The following is an 18791-nucleotide window of genomic DNA, read 5'->3' on the forward strand; positions in this document are numbered from 1 at the left end:
CATAATTTAATTTAATTAAATTATAATTCATAACATTTAAACTATGCAAATAAACTGATTTATAATTAAATAATAACGCGGTTATTCATATAGGGGATTAAAACGGACAACATTGCATTTTAGGTGGTACACAGAAGCTGTGCTATTCTTTTCTTCGAAAGAAACACAGCTAAAAGAAAATTATAGGTATAATAATCACCAAAAATAATTTTAAGACTTTTGATTAATCTCACTTGTTGAGATCACCTGGAAAAACTCCGCAGATTGGTGAAAAAAGCAGACAATAACGTCACCATGATCTTTATGACTCTACATAAAGCATTTACTGTGGTGTTTAGGTAGTGAGTTAAAGCGTGATATTGAAATAGATAAGTAAACATAGTGATGACGTCATTGTTTGCGTTTTTCAAGCAAATCTATCCCAGATTTTTTTCCAATTGAGTCCAGTGGAAATGGAAATTTTCTTTGACAATCTCATTGTTTCTTATTCTCGATTGTTTTGCTGGAATCTGCGATTTTTCCTGGAGAGCGGATAAAATCATTTATTAAATTAATAATTTTGAGCAATAAGAAGCCCTAACTTGGAGAAAGCATAAATTACAAGCGAGTCAACCACTTCTTGCATATAATACTTCCCGTTCTATTTATTTGTGCTCAACTTCCTTCCATGAGTGGGCCTTTATATATATTATTTTTCTCTCCCATCGGGGTAAAAATGATCTGGGCAAAATAAACTATTTTGCTGATGTCACCGTGACGAAATAAAAGTCATTTCAGGATAAATAAATCGCTGAAAATGCTTCCTCGTTTTGTTTGGCCACGCGTCGTCGGAAAAATGATAAAGAACGCACCATGGAGGAAGCATTTCAACCCTCCTCGACAAACATAAAACAATTAATAGAGTGTTCCTCCCCATGAGGAGGGGTGCGAGTGAAAAATTGTACCATGGTTTTGTCATTTAGAGAGATGTGAAAAAATCTACGATTAATCAAATTCGCACACTCCGGGATGATTTGGCACAAAATTTGAAAATTCTGCGAGAAAAATTTTTCATGACTTTCCCAATCGCGTGGATTCTGTACAATTTAGCACTCAAATCAATCATAATCGATCATCGGGAATTGTGGCGAAATGAATTTCCGTGAAGGAGATAGAAGAAATTCGATTCAAATAGGAACGACGTGATGTATTTGATTTTAAATGCTTTTTGATAGTTTTTTCCCTGGGGGTGGTGAGTGAAGGACAATAACGCGGTGAGCAGAAGGTGGGTCTGCTGTGGGATTTCAATAGATTTTTTTTCCAACAACAGTAAGGAAGAATGTCAAAGGGATAGGACATGTGAGGAGAATTTCCGCGTTTGAAAGTGTCAGTGTGGCTAAGTCCATTTTGATAAATGATGACGATTCCTATATGAAACCAGTATCCCTTTCAGCCCTTCCTATTCGGCCTAAAATTCATCTATCAACCCCTAAATCGCCATGCTGAAATTTTCTATCTCTCTTTGAAAAGAATGTGCTGAAAATGTTGATTCTTTTGCTACTGTATTTTTTTTTATTCTAAAACCTCCTCTGCATGCAGATTGTTCAGAAATAGCTGGGAAGAGCAAAAAGCATCTGCAGAAGGGGGTCGACAAATGAGCATCTCCTGACTAAATTCTATGCAATATAAATGGGAATTACTTAGCATCCAGGGTGGATTGTCGACAAAACGAACAGGTAGAGGAAATAGCGATAAGAGCAGCCCTTCCGTCCAGTCCGACGCCATTTTGTTCTACTTCCTTTTGTACCGGAAGTCATGTGATATATGCAATACGGAAAGGCGACATTTGAAGTGAATGTGTGTGTGTGTTCTTGTTCACCATACGTAAGAGTATATAGGCACAATTTATGGGGAAAGTTTCTCATTGTGTGCCTTTTGAAAATTAAAAACATAATACACCCCTAAAATCTAATTAAATTCCTCCACAGCCATGTCACCTCACCACCCACCCACGCTTGCATATAAAAGGAGGATGAAGAAAAAATTTCTCGCGATGCAGATAATTACAAAAGACAGAGGAGAAAAAATCCCGCAATTACGAAACCGCACATAATCTGCATTGTTTGTTTTTCCAATACCCTCCTTGTTCTTGTATTTTTTCCCAACAATGTCGAGTTTGGCTTTCCATTTGATTTTTGCTTCTCTTCCGCGCGACAGCAAACAGACCACGCGCGGGGATGTGCGGAGATTTCTCCTTCTCCCTTACATTATCCAATGTTGCTCCAGGAGGAGCTGGCGATGGATTTTCTCTTCCCAGAGTGTGGGAAAAAGAGACTGCGGAGACACACCGGGGGCTGCAGGAATTTGCATAGCATTTGCATATTAGTTGATCTCTCTATTGGGCGACATTTTTTCCACCCCCTCTACGTTTTTTTTTTTAACATCTTTCTGTGAGAGCACAAAACATCTGCAGAAGCCCCGGGATGGATGACGCCTTCCTTTGATATTCAAGTGAATCCCTGCCAACGGATTTCTCTCCAACACGACGATGGTTCATCCTTTTTCGCGTTTCTGTGTGAATTTCATCAGAAATGGGGTGGTACTGTGGAGACCATCCCCTTTTGAGCTTGACCACCATCCATGATTTTACATTTCTATATATATTACTCTCCACATAGCTCACAGGGAAGTCTCTTTAGCAATAGAATTATTTTTTGCTTTCACAACTTTTATGCTGAAAAAAATGAGGGTGTTTTGCAATATTTTTTGGGGTTGAAATTCATAATTTTTCTTTCGAAATAATCAAAAAAAATATATAGTTTTGAAAGAAAGTTCTTGATTCTATATCAATTAAGAATATTTTAGAATTCTCTATAAATAACAAATGTTTTTACAAGAATATGAAAAAAAAATTATTAAAATTGCTCCAACTTTTCAAAGCTCAATATTGTTCTTTACTCCACAATATGGGATACTTTTGGGCAGCTTAAGCTCGCACACAGAGATAAAAAAAATGAAATCGCGGGGGTAAAAAAGGGAAGAGAAAAAGAAAAAAGATTTAAAGGGAATCTTTGCAAGAAGTCGAAAGTACTTCAAAAGAGGATCAACTATGTATCTTAACTTTTTTGAGATTTATTATTTATGTGTACGGCGCGCGTATTTTCCTTTGACTTTTGCCACCCTCCTGAGTATTTTTTTTCTCCTCGGGAGCACAGAAAAGATTTCTGAGCAGGAGAAAGAAGTCTTTAGAGTGGAAAAAGTGAATTTGTTGTCACAAGAGGAGAGACATTTGCATAAAAATAAAGTTAACATTTTCACAGTGCGCGACAACAATGGTGTGGGTTGGGGGTGGACAAATGAGGGAAATCAATGAAAATTAAATGAAATTGTTGGCAAGACAAGGAGAAAGCATCATAAGATGGCAATGCAGGGAATCCGTATATGCTATTTTAGTGGTTAAATGGAAAATCTCCCTCCGTGCCCACCCCTCCCGGCAATGCTTTCACTTTCTCCACAATAAAATGTGACTTAATGAGCGGATGAGGGTGAAAAATCAAATCCAATTATGGGATTTCCTGTCTGAATGACTCTCAATTGCGAGGGTGAGTATCATCAGGAAGATTCACCGCAGAACCTAACAATTACATAGTCTATCTTCATGCTAAGCCACAAATCTTTCTCGGGACTCGATCTAGCTTTGCTCCCGACATCCAAACATCCCATCACGAGACAATGGATAGGATAATGAAGATGAACATTTTAAATAAATCCCTAAAGTTCATTCACTACATGAATTTAATTGCATGTAATTTACACGATGGTTGTGCAGAATTTCTTGCAATTTTCACGTACTAATAGCTATAGAAATGTATTTATGTTGATATTAAATTTTATTTTATCTTTTTATGGTGGAAAATTAAAAAAAAAAGTTCAGAGGACATTACTTGCAGTTTAAGTTTATAAAGTGATCGAACCCTTGTTCGCTATGCATGAAATTCTTTTAAAGACTTTCCACCTACAATCGCGGCACTTCACTGTAATTTTGAGCGTTCTTTCTTTCAAAATTACCCCACATACTCACGGAAAAGTGGCCCTTTCAGCCCCTCTAATTGGTGGTCAAAGAGTACAGCCGTCCATGTGTGTGTAATTGTTCAGGGTTTCAGTATTATGTTATATCAGAGAGTATAAATGGAAGTCCCTGGGAAAATTGCCCGGCACTGGCTCATGGCGTAATTCCCCTGTCGCAGGATAATCTCGATTGAAGCAACAATGAGCCCTCCATTACTGCTGCAGAAAGTGCGTGTCTTCGTCACCCCTCCCCCCAACCCTTACGGGGCTAGTAGAAAGGGGCAATATAATAGTATGGCTAACAAACGGCAATAGCTCCAGAGTTCCGATATTGCTTGTCCGCACACAAGTTCCCTGTGCTGGCTGGCCTTTTCTCTCCTTATAAATGCTGAATTGTCCTCCGCACCTCAGTCATGGGTGGAAGTGTGTTAATTGCCAATTTGACATGTGTAACTCCTCTGTCTTGCCCAGGGTGCCTTTCTAAGGAGCAAATTATGCAAATGGAACATTCCTTGGACTTGCAGTCGCATTAGTATGTATTGGATTTAAAGGAAGCTCCCCCAGAGCTTACAGGATTTTCCCAGTTTGCATTAAAGGACAATTTTAAAGTTTTGGGATATTATGAAGAAAATAACATTTAAAAACCTATTTTATTTTAATTTAATAGAAGATCTCTTAAGAAAAATCTTCAATTTTCCCTTGGTCCTCCCCATAGTCTTGCCCCTTCCCCCACAATTATGGGGGTGAATTTTTATTTCAACCCCATTCACGCACTCAATTTTGAGTGAGATGTTTTCTATGCAAATTTTTTTACACTTCATGATTGAATAAATCTGACGAAATGGCGAGTGAAAAAAGGCAAAAGATGTTAAGAAAATGAAACATTTAGAAGAAATCGAGTGGAAAAGGGAGACTGACATTATTTTAAGGTTATTTTTCTCCCGTCATTTTTAATTACTGTACAACAATTCAAAGAGAAATTTTTCTTTACAGACGAATATTCTAGGAAAATTCAATGACTCCCTATGTGAAAATTTTCTCTCAATAAAGAAACAGGAATTGTTGTGGGGGGGATGAAAAGAAAATATTTTTTCGATTTTCCAAAGAAGGCAAAACCCAGGGAATTGTGGTAAGAAGGGATGGCTGGGATAGCAAAGGAAAAGTACGCACGAAAGTAAAGAGAGAAAAAGATAAAGCCACATAAATAGGAGCAGGAAAAATAAATAAGAAACCATCATGGAATCCAATTTAAACACAAATGAGCATCAAGTACATGATTACAATCCATGAGAGCAATTCCTTCATCTGAGGTATATTTTTTTATTCCCGGGAATGACGATAGGTATTGAGTATGGAATCGATTTCGTGTAAGGAAAACATAATATTGAGCAATATCCATCGCTTCTCCCATCCTATCCGGGCTTTGAGAATTTTTCTTACCGCATGTTTTGTGTGTTGTGTTTTAGATCAAAGAAAAAGCCCCTGGAAAGCTCCTCCTCCGTGTGCGATGGCAATTTCCAACGTGTTTTTCCCACCACTTGTTATCATTACAATCCACCCTCCCAATTTCTTCCCACATAACCACCCAAAATCTCCTCTCTCCGTTTTTCAGTGCCCAAAGATGAGGTGCAAGATGGAAAGTTGATAGACCTCGCGGAACGGCGTGAAATTTAAATGAGACTCCCCCCTCGTAACTTTCCATCCACACTGTACACTTCACGGAACTCTCATTCCCGTAAGACCAAAAGATGAGGAATTAAGGTTGGAAAATTGATGAAGGTTTTCCTTATAATTTTCCCCAACCAAAAAAGAAAAAACAACCCCTCACATGAAAAAAAAAATGTAGAAAATCCATTGAGAGCTTGGTGAGAGTCAAAAAATTTCAGCAATATCTCCAGAATCTACAGAATCAAGATTTTTCTTTGGGGATTTATCGTGCTCAATTGAGGAGATATTTATTGAGTTTGAGACTTTCTTTTTTATATATTCCTTCTCAGCACCCTCAATGTGGCGAATCATCCCCTATTGCATGTACAAAAGTCACATCAAATACAAAACCTCAAGCTCATAGACACCTCATTAATCCCATCCGAGGGATTGAAGGCGCAAGAAGACACAAAAAATGACCTCATATCCAGACAGAGCAGAATTAATGAAATTTTAGATAATGATTCAAGAAAATTAGGATTTCTTTAAAATTAAATTATTAAAACAAAAAAAATATAGAAATTTGAGGAATAGTTTCATTATAAATATTATTTATCACATTCCATATATTATTGCAACTAAAAGAATCTTTAGTGTCAAGACTTTGTATGAAAAAAACAATTTTACTACTTTACAATTCACCTTTTTTTTATTTTAATTTTAATTTCCTTAATTTGCCTAATTTTTTTTTATCTAATTAAATATTTTATTCGAAAAAATATATGACAGCTGAAGCTGAAGCAAATAAACAATATTTTCTTTAAAGCAATTTTATTGGAAATTAAGAAAAAATAATTTTTTTGGCCAAGTAAATCACAAAAATTAAAAAAAAAGGAGAAAATTAAATACATGAAAAAAACTTTATAAAAAAATCTACAAAAACATGATTGAAACAACTCTGTTTTAGTTGGGAAAGCAGCAAAGAATTGGAGCATCTTCGACACCCAAGCAATCGCCAAGGAAGAAAATCCTTCGCTCAGTGAATATCGGGGGTGGTGAAACCCCCCGCAAAGTCATAAAAGACACATAAAACCCTCAAACTTTTTTTATGATGTATATTTTGTTATTTATGAAGTGGCAAAGTGATATTTCTCCCTCGTAGTCTCCTCCACGTAGTGGTATTTTGGATGCTCTGTGGGTGGGAGTCTCTTTGGGGAGGATAAAAAAAAGAGAAGGAGAGACGTCCCAAAATATTCCAGCAAGGATAATGAGGCTGTCAAATGAGGAGTGTATTATTGAAAATAAATCATAAGGAACATTCTGACGTGGCCAAGGAAAATTTCTTCTGACAATTTTCACATTTTCAGTGAATTTGTTTTTCTTGTGTCTTTCGCATCGGTGGTGATGCGAGAATTTCCACGCAATTGCCAAAGAGAGGGTTTAGAGGAGAGCTATGTGTAGCCTCCAGGGGGTGGATGGTGCGTTTTTGGCTCAATCAGGTGGTCAGTCATGCGTTTTGTGTTATTTCTATTATAAAATTTGTCGGATTATTTAGAAAATAAATAGAGGAGAGCGACATCACTAAGAATAATTCACGCAGCTTTTAGCAAAAATTCCTCCTATGAGTGCTTCACTAATTCTATAGCCATCATCCCTCGAAAAGTGCTTCGGGGTATGTTTATTTTTCCGCAATGTGTTTAAGCTTCGCTGGAAAATTCCTTGCTAAAAACACAACACAATAACATTAGATGATCTTTTCAAGAAAGTAGGGGTGTTGCCACAACAAATTGACTCGATTCTCACACAAAAATTAATCCATTTTGAATTAAATTCATACAATATTTTGGCATCATTCTATGAACTTTATAATGTGGAAAAGAAAAAAAAATATCCCAATAGGACGAACTATCTGAAATAATTTATCTAAATGTGCGGAAAAGAATGCGATATTTCTTATAACCGCATTTTCCCCACGTATAAGCCTAATGAATGAGAGCCCATGCGGTGAAAATTTCTCCATCAATCCCACCGCGAAGTAGCTTTAATTTAACCCCGTTATCCAGCACTTTAATCTAATTACAGGTATGAAAATGTGTCGGTCCCATTGGCTCCAATATATGGCTCAATTTCTTCATTAAACATTCATGAATTTATTATTCTCCCAGCGGTGTGTTATTTATATATAATTTTACCAGCCAAAGTGGAGGTTCAACGTTTTTTTTTCCATCAACCCCTCCGCATTCTCAGGAGTGTTTGTTTAAACCCCATAGAATGCGGTGGAGCAAAAAAAAACCCTACACACCCCCTCTGGTTCGCTTATTCACCAACCCCACAAAACACCCATCAATAAAACACACTTTCACTTATGCTTGGATTATTTTTTACACCGCGTGTTCTTAAGGAATTTCTATGGCCGCAGGTGAATTCCTTTTGTTGGAATATTTTCCACCACCCCCGACCCCATTGAATAGGGGTGGAAGAGTATATCGAAATGATGGTGGTCCACGCGAAATTTAAATCAAATTCAATTTACAAAATATTTCCATTATTGTTGTGTTTAGTGCTCGACTATTTTCCTTAACAATTTCCGAAAGGAAATTCCCCCCGCGGAGGAATAGTATACTGAAGATCGCCAAGAAATCAAAGGATATAAAATAAAAAAAAGAAATAAAACAAGTTTCCGAAATAAATCGACAACTAAATTGTCATTTCCCTCATTTTGATGAAGAAAAGAAGAATTTTCTATATATTTTTGTAAAAACTTTTATTGCTTCTTTTCCTTAGTCTAGAAGATTCGAAAAGTTTTGGTGACTGCTGAGGAAAAACTTCCCATAGAGCATGAGAGGGTGTGGGAAAATTAATAAATCTTATCTTATGGTATAGTATGAGACTTCGATGGCAAGATGGTGTATCATGAGAGGGAATTTTGGAATAAATTTGTGACTAAATGAAACGTGACGACACTTTTTTTTCCTTTTCTTCACAAAATATCCTTAATTAATTTCACTTGCGCCATTTTCGCACAAATCACTCGTGATTCCATCTCTTGTGCCCATTTCGCCAAGAATAGCATATTACACAAGAAACAATTAATTCCCTTTTTGGCAAAGAGATACTTCAAGCAATGCCATGAGATGAAAATCCTTGGGAGAAGGAAAAAACAATCCATGTGAACGCCATTTTATTCCTTCTGACTTTTATTTTCTCCCACTCGTTTGGGCTCTCAATAAAATAAACGGAGCGTAAAAATGTCATAAATTAGTGCTGCTTCTGCCACACATTCTCAAGGAGTGCGAGGACCACCCCAATGAGGGGTAGCCAACGAGGAGATAACCACCCAGAAAGCACTTGAACTCCTCACCCCATCGGGCATCTTCTTATCGTCATCACCCCCTTGTCGATCAAGCAGCAGCATGGCGAGGGAGATGAGCACAAGATGCGAACCATGCGGGGGTGACATGGGAAGGATGTCACCACCGTACTTTAGACGATGAGGGTGTGGTTTCTCATGAGACAATCTCATCTCTTGGATGAACCATCCATTGTCCCTCTGCCTGTGTATATACATAAAATGAAATGGCAAACTGACCAATCTCTAGCAAACTGACCGGCGATTGACCACTTCCCGCTTACCCCACACTCCACGCACACATTGTCCAAGAATAAGTGGATTTTTCCATTTTCACTCACTTCAGCGAAAACATTCCTAACAAATTGTGATTGAAGTGCATCCCGCACTTGGAAAATGGAATTTTACTGCCAATGCCATTTCTTAAGTAAAATATAAAATTTGTGTTGAAGAATTTACTTCAATGAATAATTTATTAAAAAAAGGTATGGAGGATGAATTTTAGTTTAATGTGAAAACTAAATGATTTTCAGTTCAAATTAGCAACAAAAAAGCCCCAAATAAAAATATTATTCTGTGATTTACACAAAATTTCATAGAGGCTGGAAAAAGAAGCATTTTTCCTCGTGAATGATTTCTGCAAAAATCACAGATTTTTTTCCACAACAGTAAACTCACCATCGGCAATGCAAAAAGCCTCTGAAAAATTAATTCCCAAAATAGGAGGAGCGTCGTAGATACGGGTAAAAAAAAAAGTTAATAAACATGGATTGTACACGCATTTTTCGCATATTTATCCCCTCGAATGTTGAGTATTTTGACAAAAACCAAAATTCCCACGACTTCCCGCTGGGGGGAAGGAGGGCGGAAGTTTAATTTCAGCCCAACAATCATCCATCCTCGGGGCGCAAATGTGGGAGTAGGTGGGTGGATGGATGTGGCGCGCTTCAGGAGCAGATTTCTCGGATGACACAGCATGTTCCGCCTCCTGCTGTCGCTGTGCTCTCTCCCGCGAAAATTAAGGCTCACACACAGCCTTCCCGCCCCAAAATCTCAAACGATATGTTAATGATAATCATCGTGATCGCGAAGCGTGATGCGCTATGCTGTGGAATTGAATCACATCATTTCCCTTTCCCCAATTAAATTTTTTCTGCATACTCCCAGCAATATGTGGGCTTCTATTGCATGGAAATTTTATTTGTAAAAAAAAGGGGGGAGGAAAAGAAAAATATTTTTCCAATTTTCCGAAATTATCGTTTGAAATCAAGAGAAGGAAATTTTATTCAAAAAATTCACATGGGAGGTAATTTTGTTCTTTGACATTTTGGTGTTTCTTTTTCTTAAGGGACCAAGAACTCATCTTTGGAGTAGTATGAGCGGAAAGTAGTAATAAGTGAAGTCTGTCCATAATTCTGTAGCTCATGAGTCACAAAAAGAATTTTTCCATGGTCCACATATTTCATAACGATAATATGCGTCATGTTAAAAGTTTTAAGAGAACTTTACAACCTCACTATTTTATTTGACATTTTTGGAGTATTCGATCGAGTTGTTGGACATTAAATAATATCTCTCTAGCAAGTCGTAGTTGATCGAAATCCATTCAGTCGCACAGGAGAAATCCACCCACAACTAATAGCGAAGAGCAAAAGATTCAAATCAAAGTAGAAAAATCCCCAAAAAATATTCTTTAGAACCTTTGCTTTAGAAATAGTATAGAAATTGTGATTCATATTTAGCTCAGTTCCTTCGTAATAAATCTCACAATTTCTCTCAAGGAATGTTCCAATTTTAAATGTAAAGTAAAATCCCCACAAGAGGAAGAAATCCTCTGAAATTCCACAAAGAAGTTCCTTTGCGAGGATTGCCATAAATCGTCCCAATAGTGACAAGATAGTGAAACATATGTGGAGAAAATGTGAGATTTTGCACATTTGAGCTGGAAAAACTTAACATTGCAAAAACAGCACATCCTAATTTTCTCACAAAATTATACCCACTTGAACGTACTTTTGCCATTACAAAAGTACTGCGGAAGGATGTCAAAGGGTGGAGAAAAAAAAGGAGCAAAAAAGGTGGTGGGAAAATGTTCAATTTTCATGAGACTTGTATAGGGATTTTCCGCATTTTGTTCACAGAAAGCGTACAAGAGAAATATTCCGTGTTATTCTTTTTTTTTTCGTGTAGTTAGAATTCGGAAAAACTGGGTAGTTAGAAGGCAATAAATTTCGAAATAACCCTTCGCCAAGTTAAATAAATCTTTTCTCTTATGGCAAAAGGCATACACAAAAAAAGCATCCAGCCTTTTTTACGTTCCTGCCAACAAATCACTTCTGAGCATTTTCTCTTTTACTTTCACTCACTTTTTTGCAGAGTTTGTCCTCCACGTGTGTATTTTTTATTCTTTCTTAATTTAGAACTCTTGGTTATTTGAAAATTGTCGGAAAAATGAAATTTTAGGACTTTGGAATATTCCTTTAGTTATTTATTTTTAAATATTTCTTTTAGGGTACAAAAATTAGAGGTAATTTTAAAGTAAAAAAATAAATAAACTTCCTTTTAGAAAATTCTCATTTTCATAATTTAATAGATTTCAAAAGTATTTCTTTCAAAATTTTTCTTCGAGAAAAAGTTATTACATTCTTTTCTCTCTTTATTTAAATATTTCTCCAATATTTTTTGGCAAAAATTTCTTGGAATCTTTCTGAAATTTTCAAAAATTCCCATCAAAGAATTTCTTTATTTTATAAAATTTTCACACAGTCTCCCGTAGTCCTTTCTGCATTGGCATAAAGCGCATAGTTTAGGGAAATTTCCATATAGAAGAAAACGAACACAATACACGCCAGAGTATCCAACAACGACAATACAGAATAATTCACCCTCCCCCCTGGGTAGAAGGAGGTGGTAAAATCTGCCCAAATTAGTGTGCACCATCACGAGGAATTCCCCGAGGAATGGAAATGAGGTAAGCAAGGAAGCGAGAAAAGCCACATAAAATGAAATAATTAGCTCCGAAATCCAGCATTGAATTTTCCTGGTACTCCCCCACCCACACATTGTCTCCCATTTGGGGTAGGGAAGGGATTGTCCATAGGATTTTCCAGCACCAAAGGGAAATCAATCACTACAAGATAAAGGGGGAAGCAAGATATTGAAACACCTGCTGACAAATAAAGTGATTTTTCTTTCCACTCCATTGAGCAGTTCGCGAACTTTTCTGTATATAGCTAAATCCGCCTATGTAAGTCTCCCAGCCAGCGAGCCCCACCCTCATAGGGTACAAAAAAAGCCACCCCAACGGTCTTGAAATATTCAAATAAATGCAGATCCAATGCGATTTACCTCGGAATCAGCACGTCGTAGACATCCTCCTGATGCTCCACGCAGACAAGGAGTTTCTCTTATTTTTTGCCAAGTAGATGGAGGAAGATTTTTCCTGGGATTCCGCGGGTGGTGACCTCATCCTCCTTATCTGTCACACCCTTTTTGCATGGAAAACTATGACAATTTCTCACTGATGATTCCCAGATTTTTGTATTGGGTTGTGAGAAAAGCAACAAAAGACGGGAAATTTTGGTGGAAAATGTAAGAATTTGCATGAATACCTCCTCAAGAAAAGGGGATTTTTTTCCAAAAGGAGAAAATGCGTAATGGAAGGGAGAAAGAGATTAAAAGGAATAAAGAAAGCGATTTTCATTAGGAATTTATTTAAATCATTAATAATTTAAAATTCGCGAATAAAAGGGTTAGAATAAGACTTTTTTTATTCATATCCAGATCAAAGTAATGAATTTAAAGGAAAATGAATCCCCTAAAATCCATTCCAAAAAAATCTTAAGAAAATTTCTTCTAGTCACTAAAGTGATAGTTTTTCCCCTTCTAAAAGCAAAGTTATGGAAAAGTCTTTGATATTTCACCCAAAAGTAATATTCTTTGGGAGGAAAAAAAAACACCTTCATCCCTTCCCCTCATATCTCTTCGTGGCGCCCCTGAATGCAATCCCTCCTTGGGGAGAAACTTTAAGAAATGAATATTGACCGCAATAAAATGTTATTACACCCGCTCGTTCTCGGTCGACGGGTGTATTTGGAAAATAAATTATTGGCTCTATTGAGAGGGTGGCCAATGGTCTAACCAACCCCCCCCCCTCCCAATTGGGAGGAATTTTTATTTCCCTGTTTTGAAAGCGAAGGCTTTTATCAAAATTTTATTGTTCTCTTGTGAGTTTTTCTTTTCTTTTCAATTTCTCCATTTCCTCAGTTTCTTTAAGAAATTATTTTAGATAGAATGGTATTTTACGGATAAACTTACTCAGAAAAAAGTTTTACTTCATGATTTTTTTTAAACTTTAAAAAATTTAAAAATCATTCAAGGGAATTTTTGAAAAGAAATTTTTCTCTTTTTTTTCATTTTTTAGTAAATTAATTTTAATTCTACTCTACATAAAGAGAAATAATAGTTAATTAACTTAATTATTAAATACGTAAGTTGTTTTATCATTAATTTTCTTAGATATTTATTTTAGAAAAATAGGCCTGAATAACGGAAAATTAACATTGATTTCAAAATTTAATGTTTCTTAATTTTCACGCAGAAAACATGAATGGAACATGGAAATTAAGAAACATCACAAACTTTCATGTTATTTTTATAAAACATGGCGCAAAACAAATTTTAAAAACTCGTAATTATTTGTTTGAAACTCTGTTTTAATGTGAAACATAAAATGACATGTTCTTATAGTAAATTATTACAAGAAATTAGAAAGAAGAATTTCTTGGTAAATTAAATTCAGATTAAAAAATAATACATGAATTATATTTTGTGAAACATGACAAAAAACATGAAACATGAATGTTTCCACTATGTTTGATGTACGCACTACTAGAAATTACTGTAGCTTTGCTAAATTCCTTCAAAAATGAACAAACACTTCAAAGAGTTCTCAATAAACGCTTTTCCAAAAGAAAATCACAAAAAATACAAAATAAAATTTAAGAGTAGCAAAATCGTTTCTTTTTTTAATAAAATCATTTTAAAATGTTTATTGGCACAGCAGATCACAAAAAGAATCACTCCACTTACAAAGATATGCAACAGTATTCTCTCATGTACAATTTTTTCTTCTCTTGGGAAAGTTTTTCTTCTTATCACAAAAAATCTCCCATCTATCACTTATTTTTGCATCCTTCGCATCAGTTGTTGTCCTTTGTACATTTTTTTTATATTTGTAATTTTCTTTTATATTCTGTCCCACCCTCCGCGTGACTCTTAAACGACTCAATGTGTTTTCTTTTGCGTGAAAATCCACTAAAATAGTAATTCTTTTTCTTTATCATGATACATATTCTTTTTTTTATACGTTTTGTATTGACGCATTTCGTCTCTCATCTTATAGCAAAAAAAAGAAATATATTATGTAGTTAAAATAGTAAAAATGAAATTAATCTGTGTGTGTGTGTTGTGTTTTTGTGCGCTCCATCGCGCCAAGTGCGCCCAATCTTATCCCCCAGCCCCGAGAATACAAGAAAAAAAGGCGCATTTGAGTTGGCGCGATCTCCAAAATGAAAAATCATGTCATGTAACGCATAATTTCTCTCAGTGCATAGAGCAACTCTGCCTGATTGCGAGCCTCCAAGATCATCAAATTCACATGAACCTAGAAAAAGATAGAGGAAAGAGAAGAGATTTATTAAAATAATTAAATCAACTGACGTCCAAACGAATGGAGAAAGAGTTGAAATAAAATATGAGGAAAAATTTTCCTTACAGAAAGTTCATTCATTTTAGTTTAATTTTCTTTCTTTCAAAAATATTTATATTTATTATTTCCATTTTATCAATATTGTACTTTGTTCTCAAATAAAGAAAAGAATTTTTTTCACGCCACGTCTTTTCTGTGCGACATGACAAAGAGAATAATAAGGAAAGAATAAATTCGATAAAATTTTGGGTCATAGAGCTCAAGAAAATTTATTTCATGCAAAATCATTTTATTTTTATTAAAAAACTAAATGAAAATAAAGTTTTTTTTTCCTTTTAAGAACTTTTTTTTTTGTTTGAAATAACTCTTTGACGAATCAAAAAAGTTCTTTTCATCTAAAAATAAATTATTTTAACATATAAAGTTTGACAAACCTTTTCACTATGTTGCAACTCCCGGAGAATACTGTCATAGTCCTTCTTGGTGATGCGCTCGGGGAAGCAGCAGGCTGTCTTAATGAACATCTTGAGGGACTTCTCAAGCAATTGATTCACCTCCCCGTAATCATAGTCATCGTGACGTATCCCATAGATGCACTGAATGTAATTCCAAATGGCACGACGGAACTTTGATGTGTCCACATTGCTGCGTCCCGCCAATGTGAAATAGGTGAGATTGTATGCGGCCCTGAACTTTGCATCCAGCAGGTAGCCAACATCGTTGTAGAGTCTGCCCAACCAAAAAAAAAGAAGAGAATCCCGCCCAGAAGTTACATTAATGTTTGTGCCCCAGAAAAATTCTTTGCATCAAAATCCCAAAAACCAGATTTAGTGATGGAAAGAAATAAAAATCAAGATCGCGAGGTCAATTTAATAAAAATATGAGAGGAAAAAAAAAGAGGAAAAACAACCCATAAATGCTTGACCTTCGATCAGGCATCTATGTGAGATTCTTCCTCGATTGCCTTGAGAACTTTCTTTGGGTCAAAAATGTGGCATAAAAAATGCAAATAACTCCTCGGTGGCACCACAACACAATATTCTCGATCGCAAGCATAAATTTATGACAGGCGAGCGTCGACAATTAATTTGGCAGAATGAAAAATTACGGAAAAGTTGTGGAAAATTAATTACTATACGCGATATCTTTTAATTGCCAATGTCATGCTGGGAGTTTTCTGCAAAAACAGATCACTCAAAGTTGATCGTCCACACAGAAAAGATCATTCTCATTAAAATGGCAATTTTCTTGTTTATTTTTTTTTTTCTTTTCATTATATAAAAAGATTTTTTTAGCATCTTCAGTTTCCGAGATATTTATCTTAAAATTTTCTGAATCGATTTCTTAATCGATTAAGAAAAATTAAATAAAAGTGATTCCACGGAGCAAAGGCATCGAGAAAACATAAAAAGAAAGCTCACCTATTGACGAGAGAGTAACCGTGATCATCCCAAGAATAATCCTGAACACGGAACGTGGTGGGCATATCGACTCCGCGCTTCGCAAAGTCCACATACGTGAAGGCAGCATCCTCCACATACTGGCACACTTTCGGTGGCAAATCCACGGGCGCCTGTAGTGTCCCGGACGCCAGTTCTGCCGCTTGCATCTCAACAGTCTTGAAGCGTGTACTTAGCTCAGCTTCTGTGCACTTTATATTCCGACTTGAGAGATCCCGCATGCGCTCCATGAGATCATCAACACTCTTCACCTCTTCCGTGGGAGACCGGCTACCCGGTGTGGCACAACTCGTGCGCCGGCTCTGACTAGTCTGATTGTTGAGCTCCTGTGTGAGCCCACATGAGAACACAAAGGACGACAGGGAGTGGAAGTGGGCCAAAATCACAATGGCATGCACCACTTCCGCCAATGTCCAGCATGAGCGACCCTTTGTAAGGGCCTCAATGTGATCTGTTGTTAGGAGCCACGGCCGATGCGCTAGGATCTTGTTGATCGTATAAATTGCGCGCAATTTGGCCGGAATATACTCAAGACCCTCTAGCCACTTTCGATCGCCTCCCTGTTCCAAAAATTCCTGCTCGTACAGCTCTATCAGATACGTGCACTGATGCCGTGATGCAGCCTACAGGGGAGAGATTGCAACATATATTTTTATGCTTCTCATAAAATGATTAAATTATGATATATTTAATAATGAAGAAATTACGATAAAATGCAGAAATATGCTTCATATGCATATGATTCCTGTGTGTTTGCTATATGCTAAGTACGTTTTTTTTGTTGCTTCATCTGCGTTTGCTACGGCATCATGCATGACATTAAAACAATATTTATTACACTTCAAAGAAAAATTAAAATTACGAATAAATGTAACCAACTTTCAAAGAAAATTTTTAAGTTAAATATAATGTTTAATTTTAGTTTTCCTTTCAAACAGTTTTCATCGTAAAATTTCGATTTAATTAATTTTCTAATCTTTAGGTAAAATTGTTAAAGACAAGCTGTTAAAAGAGGGCAACGACTTTCTTGATTCGTTAGCAAAAACAGAAATTCTCAAAATTATTAAATAAAATCAAAACAAAAAAGTAATTGTTAGCCCCTTTTGAGAGATCAGTTAGCTTGCCAAAACAGCCCCATAGATCAATCAGTGTTGGCGTAAAATTGCACTGAGAAAGTGTGTAAACCTGAAGCTTGAAATTCCTTTTGGACGTGGCAGAACAAAGGCGTGCAAAGGCAAAAATATGATCGTGTCCAAGATGTGTAAACACAAACACGTAAAATAGTTAAATTCTAAATTTGTATAAACAAAACACCCCCCAAAGTACTCACCATGATGGCCAGATAGTTGCGATAGTTGTACGGCAGGGGCCCATCGGCGTACAAGATGAATTTCTGTGTCTTTAGAAAGTGCTCCAAATAGCTGGGATGGTAGCCGATGACCTGTGAGACATGGTCCAAGTCTATTTTATCCATAGGATACCTTTGCAGTATATACTAAAAGAGAAGGCAATGATAGTCATGCAGCTAAACTTTAAATTTAAAAAGTGAAAGAAAACCCTCAAGGAAGAGGTATAAGAAAATGTTAATAGAAAAAGCTCTGCGTGTGCAATGAAAAGTCACTTCTTTCGTTAATTTCTTGCAGAAAAAAAGCCAAAAATTTTTTTTTAAATGTGTTTCAGAGAGACTCTCTATTCAATTTACCCATCTCACTTTTACACCACCGAAAACCGATTAACTGAAATTTTCGCAGCCTTCAAGTGAGCCGCACAGCAACTGTGTGCAGTGTAGATCCGCTCCAAGTGTGGATGATTGGGGCACAAAAGAGCTGCGGAGAGCTGCCCCAGAAAGTTTGCGATAAAAATTTGCCAATATCAATATTTTGGAAAGTGTTTATCATTTTCAACCTCAAATTTTTATGAATTGCAAATGATACGGCGAGAGGTGATACGGAAGACGATTCATATCAGTGGAAAATTTTAGACTTTGTTGCTTCGCATGACTAAATTTTGCGTTCTTCTGTGGTTGTTTTTGTCTCAGAAGATTATCTTTTTCTGCATCTGAAATTATGCCCATTTATGCTCAAAGACGCCTTTTCCCAGTGACCTAAAGTTCTTCAGATAACTGCAGTGTTTTCTATACAATTAACAGCAAAGGGGCATTCAACTGCCAAATACTTGGACAAAATTCCCATAATTCTAAAAAATGAATTTTTTAAAATTTATTTTTTACTCAATGTCTTTTCTTGCTGTTATTGTTTTCTCAATTAATATTTCAATTTATTCTAGACATAATTCAATGGAGACGCCTGGTAGTTACAGGGATTTTCTGTTTCAATAAACACAGAACAGTGCAGACGTCTGATGATTAATTCTTCATATTATTTACACAAAAAAATAAATATTTAATAGCCGTATGAATATTTATGAAAATAGAAACAATAAATTGAACGAATATTAAATTATTTCTATTGTGAATATGTAAGTAATAAATAGATTCTGCGAATAAATCTTTAGCTGCTTTTCGTAAAATATATTGAATTTGCAAAAATTCGCCAAATATTAATTAGAACAACATTGT

General features: G+C 36.0%; 2 protein-coding genes across 3 annotated transcripts in view; one reads left to right on the forward strand and one right to left on the reverse strand.

The window, feature by feature from the left end:
* The window catches only part of LOC129793390 (POU domain protein CF1A), a 299560-nt gene that overhangs the window by 228583 nt on the left and 52186 nt on the right, over positions 1-18791 (forward strand). The window lies entirely within an intron of this gene.
* LOC129793392 (sestrin homolog) lies at positions 14062-18023 on the reverse strand. The gene is made up of 5 exons (XM_055833378.1): positions 17916-18023; positions 17544-17708; positions 16175-16836; positions 15188-15482; positions 14062-14708 (listed from the first exon to the last, which is right to left on the reverse strand). The coding sequence occupies exons 2-5, from the start codon at positions 17685-17687 to the stop codon at positions 14622-14624; spliced, it is 1188 nt and encodes a 395-aa protein (XP_055689353.1). The 5' UTR covers positions 17688-17708; positions 17916-18023; the 3' UTR covers positions 14062-14621.

Source organism: Lutzomyia longipalpis, chromosome 3 (assembly GCF_024334085.1).
Source record: "Lutzomyia longipalpis isolate SR_M1_2022 chromosome 3, ASM2433408v1".
In the NCBI taxonomy this organism is placed as follows: Eukaryota; Metazoa; Arthropoda; class Insecta; order Diptera; family Psychodidae; genus Lutzomyia; species Lutzomyia longipalpis.